This window comes from Physeter macrocephalus, chromosome 9 (assembly GCF_002837175.3).
Source record: "Physeter macrocephalus isolate SW-GA chromosome 9, ASM283717v5, whole genome shotgun sequence".
Taxonomy (NCBI): Eukaryota; Metazoa; Chordata; class Mammalia; order Artiodactyla; family Physeteridae; genus Physeter; species Physeter macrocephalus.
This window is the reverse complement of record NC_041222.1, coordinates 48,773,085-48,780,291: the sequence shown is the minus strand read 5'-3', so window position 1 is coordinate 48,780,291 and position 7,207 is coordinate 48,773,085. Positions and strand designations below refer to the sequence as shown.

General features: G+C 34.1%; 1 protein-coding gene across 3 annotated transcripts in view; it reads left to right on the top strand.

The window, feature by feature from the left end:
- BRD10 (bromodomain containing 10) overlaps nt 1-7,207 on the top strand; it is a 106,800-nt gene that overhangs the window by 26,429 nt on the left and 73,164 nt on the right. For 2 of the 3 annotated variants that reach the window (XM_007108072.4, XM_028493967.2), the window contains exon 2: nt 4,415-4,615. The exons of the other annotated variant lie outside the window; for it this stretch is intronic. In XM_007108072.4, coding sequence (XP_007108134.2) covers nt 4,415-4,615 — 201 coding nt within the window. The remainder of the gene's footprint in view (nt 1-4,414; nt 4,616-7,207) is intronic. 3 annotated transcript variants of the gene reach the window in all.

Genomic DNA, 7,207 nt, shown 5'->3' with positions numbered 1-7,207 from the left:
AGAGTAGAGGGAGGCCCTTGTACCTAAAAAAAAAAAAAAAACAAAAAAAAAAAAGATACACAAATCCAGATGGAAAGAGTGCATGACAGGCTGGGCTGACTACATAATGATGCTTATCTATCAAACATGCAAAAGTTTTTGTTGAAATCCACCAAAAAAAGTTCTGCCTTTCCTAATTTCAGTTAGTTGCTCTTTAAAACTAATACTAAGTTCCTGTTGTGCTGGATAATCTTCATTTGCACCTTCAAATCTATTCTCCACCCTTGTGCACTATGCTCTGTGCCCCAGGAAGCTGATCTCTAAGGACTGTTATCAACTGGTCTGCCTTGTTTTCTGGCTTCTGATTGGGTTCAGTCAGTTGGAGGCACTGACAGAGAGGTAGGGATATTTATACTAACAGCTTCTTCTTTGCTGGGCTTCTCATCGTGTGGCCCTTTTCTACAATGACAGCTTCTTGGTTCTAGTAACTATTCCCTCCCCTTTCCCTATTGAGCCTAGAGTGATAATAATGCTCTCTAGCTAGTCCACAAGTGCTTCACCATCCCTTCCTAGTTTCCCTTAACCTTACCTGCACGTTTGTAAATGGTGTCTTCATTAAACCTCACCTCCTTTTGAGTATTATCTCTGTCTTGTCAGGACCCTGAGGGTGATATTGCATTTTAATATTTTTTTAAGTAAATGGGTTTAAAAAGTGACTGAAACTCTTCATTTAGAACATTTAAAGCACATTAGATGATTCTGTTTCCAACTTTTAAGTGGACAGATAAACTTTTTATAGGTGACACTTCTACATTGTTTTGGTAATGTAAAATCATGTAATAGCGGAAACCTTTCCAATCATCTGTTTATAGTAGAGGGTCAGTCCAAATATTAACCTTAAGTAAAACTTAATATCAGTTCACTTCACCTTAATACTTATTTTAATAATTTTAAACAAAATTGCACCTCTGAATTCTGAAATTTGGAATGCATCAACACCACAGAAAAGACCTTTCATGCTCTCTTTGTGAGGGAAAAAAAAAGAAGAAGAAGGGTAACTATAAAACTCAATGAATCAACCATAATTATTGCTTAGCTTTTGCTTACAGTTAGCAATCTGTTACTTTCAAACTACTGTCAGACTGATTTCATGGAATAATTTTCCTAATGGGAAGGAAAACTTGAATTTTGGGAAGGGGGAGTTATTTTAGTGTATTATTTGATTGCTGATTATCTGACAATTCTTATTTGGAGGTGAGACTTATTTTCATCTTATTTTATTGCCTTTTATTCTCTTATGAATTAAAACTCAAGTACTAGTTAGTAACAAATGTTTAATCAGTCTTCTTTTACTGTGGACAAAATAGATGGCTAGGATTTTTCAACTTTATGTGTGTAAATTTAAAATGAAAAATAAATGGTTTGGCTTGTATCCTTCCAAATACTGTATCTATATACCACAGTTTGAGGCTCTGAAGGTAACAGCCATTAACGAAACAAAGTGCTTATCCGCCTGGAGCTTTCATTCTGGTGAGGATATGGATAATTACCAAATCAATAGATAATTAATGTATGATAAGTAACATGAAGAAAAAGAAACCAGAGTAAAGCATTAGAGAATGACAGGGAATCCTTTACAGGTTATGGTGGTCAGGGAAGTCCTCTCAAATACGGTGATATTTGAATAGAGATTTGAATGAAGTGTTAGTGCCTAGCCATACAAATATCTGGGGGGAAAGTGCCTTACAGGAGAGAGATCAAGTGCAAAGCAGATGTTGGTGTGACTGAGAATAACAAGGAGACTTCTGTGGCCAGAAGACAAAAAGCTAAGGTCAGAGTAATAGAAAATAGGGTCTGAAGAGGTAGATGAGGGCCATATCATACTAACTCTTGTAAGCCATCAGAACTTTGCATTGTATTTTAAGTATAACTGGAAGGCTTTGGAGGAGACAGAGCAGGGCAATGACATAATCTGATTGGCTTTTTAAAAGGATTACCTGGGTTGCAGCTTGAAGGATAGACTGGAGGGAGATCAGAGTAGAAGTCAGGAGACGTGTCACAGAGAGATTGAAGTAATCTAGGTGAGAGTTTGAACATGTACACAAACACACACTACTGGATGCCATATGTATGTTTACATATACTTGTATATAATTCCTTTTGGGGTAAAAAATATATTTTACCCCAAAACAACTTCTTTACATTCAGCAGTGTAATGTGGACATCTTTTATAGTGAGTACATACAGATTTACCTGTTGCTTTTAATGGATGATAGTATTGCATGTTGTGATGTACATGACTTTATTTAACCTGTCTCCTATCGAAGGACATTTGTTTCCAGGTTGTTCTTTTTGAATGACAAACAATACTTCGTGTGTGTGTGTGTTATTGCTCACAGTTGTGGATATATGTCTATAGGGTAAATTCCTAGAAGCATGATGGGTCAAAGGATATGTGCACATTAAATCTTAATGATTATTACCAAATTGACTTCCAAGAAGGCTGTGCCAATTTTACATACCCACTAATGCTGTATGAGAATTTTTTTTCCTTAGACCCTTTCATCTTTACGTATTGATACAAGAGAAGCATCATCGTTTTCTTTGTATTTTGATTATGAATGATAAATATCAAAGCTTATAAATTCTTATTTCTGATGAGTAATAAAGGATATTAATTACTCTTAGTTATGAGAAAATACTGTTTAAAAAAGTAGTTTATAACTTCATCTTCTCTACTTATAAGACTGAAGTTAAAGGGTAAAATTTAGTTTCTGACTTGTTTACATGACAGTCTATAAGCCATATGACTTAATATTTCCCTCAACTCTCCTTATCCCCAGTGCTCTACATACCGGGTAACCTCTGACATGTCATCACACTTCAGTATAACATTGTCCATTAATGTTATTTTCCATTAGTATTGATGAGGAAATAATTAAAATTACAGAACTAGTTAGTTCGCCAGTGTGAACACTATGCTAAAATGAACCCAGGTATATCCATTCAGTATCTGTTATTGCCAGTTTATTTTCCTTGGGCCCACATTCCTTACTCCCAGCCAGTTAGCCATTATATAGATGTATGCTGTTGTGCTTAAAAGATCACAGCCTTAAACAGTATGGATAGATTAGCTCAAGTTCTTTAACATTACTAGAAAACCAGTTTAAAAGTTTATGCCCTGCCTAAAGCTGAATTAGTTAAAATGTTGTATCCTCATAATAAAGAAAACACATAATAATGCCACAGTTCAGTAGAACCTTGCAGTCATACTATTCTTGAGACCTAGATGGCCTGAGAGTAAGATTGTTATAAAGTTACTCTAACTTAGAGTAATAAACCACTGTAAATATAGTCCAAGATGGACAGGAGTTTGATTATATTTCATGCCATAAAGGTTTATGTTTCGGTGAACCTTTAGCTTATTTTATATTACAGAAAGCCTGTGCCTATAGGTAAGCAGGAAAATATGACTACAGGGTCAAATTTTAATTTACATAGATTCTTATCCAGCATATTGAATGCTTACTTTAAGATTGACTTGATTTTACCATTGTAGAAACAACATGTACAAAGCCTTCAGAGGCTCTGGGATGTTTTGCAGAGGTAGAACAGCAGATATTTTCCCTGGTGCTTTTTACGATTAACTCATACAGATTTACAATTAACTCATAATTTCAGGATTCAGTTTTTATTCTAGACTTAAAATTTTATAAGATTAATGTTTCTTTCTTCATTGTAAATAGTTTTAATCCAAATTCATTAAGACAATTTATGGATAATTAAGCAAACTGCTAAGAAAATTCTTCATCCTTATCTTTAAGCATTAGGCTAGTATCTTAGTATAATAATAAATATCATAGGGTAGGGAGACATTTATGGTGAGGTTGAAGAGGAAATCTAGATTCCTAGATTCTTTCTATAGTTTAGTCAGAATGTTTCTAAATTTACAATTATATATTGTAATGCTTACAACTTAAAATTATATATTGTAATACTTCATTTGTTTATAATTACTTCAAAGTGTTTATATATCATAAATTTTCTCTCCCAAAATGTTTTTGTGTGCTTGTATATTTTTCCATAGCAATGATATAGTAGTATGAAATATATGAAGAGATGTAAAGATAAGCTACATTTAATTTTGCAAACAATAAAATTTTTTCATTAAAGAGATCTTTAATTAATTTTGGTGCTTCAGTTTTATATTTTTTTACTGTAGGGAAGACACTATCACTCAGACTGACTTTATGACAGGAGTAAGGAAAATTAGAAATTATGTAGGGAGGATAAAAATCTGAAACATAGCTAAACAAGGTTTAACTAAATAATTTTTATGTAGTTAGCAAAAAGGATTCTTCTTAAGATGCTGGTTAAGGGGGTTTATTGCTTACCGAGAAGATTTGACCTGTGAATTGACTTATTCTTCTCCAAGGCACTTGAGAGAAAAGACAACGATAGCAGTTACATCTAGAGGCTATTATGGATTGGAGGATGAGAAGGGAACTGCATGTACTTCAACAAGGCGTCGGTCAACACCACGAAGTTTGGCAGGCTTGACAAGTGGAGTTTTTGAATCTGTAATGGTTCAAGTTTTGAGACAGGAAGAACAGCTGAGAGCAAAAGAAGAAAAAAGGTAAATGCTAAAAAACAACAACAACAACAAAAAGTTAAGTTTCATGTTGTTCAAATTTTCAGGAACTACATTTCAAAGAGTAGTTGTATAACTTTTGTGTGCCCATATCAAATTTCTGGGCCCATTTTAATAGTGTTTCAAAATGCATTCTCACCTGCGTATGAGTTAGTACTGAAATATCACAATGAAATTTGTTTCAAGATACAGTTTTAAAATTTAAACCAAATTACTTTGAAGCTATACAAAAATAATTTGTATGAAAGATTTCAGGGTGCTTTCTAGATTTCTGGAAGTAGTCTTAAATGAATTATAAATTTTAAATGAGAGGAATTTTATGTAGATTCATAGAGCTTTAGAATAGAATCACAGACCTTTAAAGTTTAAAATTAGGAGAAACTCGAGAGATTGTGTAGTTCAAAATGACATATAGGTTCACTTCTGCCAGTCCTCCATTGGTGTTAATTTCCTGGATAACTATGCTTACTCTGGATTCATCAGGAAAGAATGTTGTGCTCAATTAGTGTTACCTTCTAGGGTCTGGGAGCATAGAGATCGATGACACATCTGTAATTTTTTTTTAATAGCAAGAGACTAGGGCCCAGAGAGGTAAGTGATTACTCAAAAAAGACTGGTGATTTTTATAATAAATCATATCTCAAACTATGTTAGGAGTGATTGCTGACCTAATAGGGAACTACTAATGCTACTCAAAGGCAATTTATAATATACTGTTGCTCCTCTTATAGTAATAAATTTAGCTTGCTTTGATATTTGTAGGATTAAAATTCAACCTTGAGACTTTATACCACCATACTTTTTAATAGTAGTAGTTAATTGGGAGCTCACTGTGAAATACTTTTTTTCCTTCTCTAGAGCCTCATAGAACTACTTATGCTATAGGAAAGGGGGTTTTATGGAAGGGGGTAAAGATTAATCTGACAGTAGTATGTAACACATTGGAATAGAGAGAAATTGAAGAAAAGGAAAGCTTGTAGGAAGAAGGCTGTAGTAGTCTAGACCTCCACTACTGGTAACCAGAAATAGGGAGAAGGTCAGATTGTTCTGGGAACAATCAACAGTACTTAGTACCTTCCTTGACATAGGGGGAACAAAGGAAGAAACAAAGAGGAGTCAGGAGGTAGTTGTAATAATAGCAATAAGAAGAAAATTAAAAAGAAAGGTTAACATTTATTGAGTAGGACTATTTGCCAGGTTTAGCTCTAAGCACCTTGTATGTATGTATTCAGCATTTGTCCGGAGGCACGGAGAGATTAAGTAACTTGCCCAAAGCCAGGCAGTTTTTGAGTGGTAAATTTAAGATTTGAACCCAGGCAGTTTGGTTATAAAGCTTGTGCTCCTAAGCAGCATGCTGTCCTTGTGACTTAAATATGATGGAACCAGCAAAGAAAATAAAAAAGCTTGAGTCCATGGTGTGGAGAAAGATCAGTGAACTGCAGTTTTTCATAAGTTGTTTGAAGTGATGAGGGAAGCATGTAAGCAATTAAGTAGGAATGGATAGTAAGAAACTAGAGATATGACTGAATCTTTTTCTTTTCTCCAATTTTACATATATTTATCTGTGTCCTGTGCTTAACATCAAATAAACATAGGTGAATAAGACATGGGAAAAAATCCTTCATTAAATGTCTAGTGACTATGATAATTTACTATGAATTAAACTTTCTTTTTGGGTACAGTGTTAACCTTTTCTTTTTTAATTAAAAATATTTTAAGCATGGAGCAATGAATAAATACAATTGTAATAAAGGCCTAGGTACCCACTACCCAACAACTTTTAAACAAAATAAACATAGTTTTAATCAAGATTTTCTGTATTTTTCTTCTGTCCTCAGAAGAAACAACTTTCCTGACTTTATCATTCCCATGTATTTTATTATTAAGTTTAAAGAATTATCTTATATATTCTGGATACAAGTCCTTTGTTAGCTATATATATGCATTGTGGATATTTTCTCCCAGTCTGTGGCTTGCCTTTTCATTTTCAGTGTTTTTTGAGGAAGAGAAAATTTCATGCTTTTGATGCAGTTGTAAATCATTTTAAAATTCAGTTATATTTTGTTGCTAACATACAGAAATACATTTGATTTTTTTAATTGATTTACAATGTTGTGATGATGTCAGGTGTATACAGGTCTGTTTCTTAACATTCTTTTTTTATTTTTTTTAACATCTTTATTGGAGTATAATTGGTAACAATGGTGTGTTAGTTTCTGCTTTATAACAAAGTGAATCAGCTATACATATACATATAGCCCCATATCTCTTCCCTCTTGCGTCTCCCTCCCTCCCATCCTCCCTGTCCCACCTCTCTAGGTGGTCACAAACCACCGAGCTGATCTCCCTGTGCTATGCGGCTGCTTCCCAGTAGCTATCGGTTTTACATTTGGTAGTGTATATATGTCCATGCCACTCTCTCACTTTGTCTCAGCTTACCCTTCCCCCTCCCAATGTCCTCAAGTCCATTCTCTAGTAGGTCTGTGTCCTTATTCCTGTCCTGCCCCTAGGTTCTTCATGACCATTTTTTTTTTTTAGATTCCATATATATGTGTTAGCATATGGTATTTGTTTTTC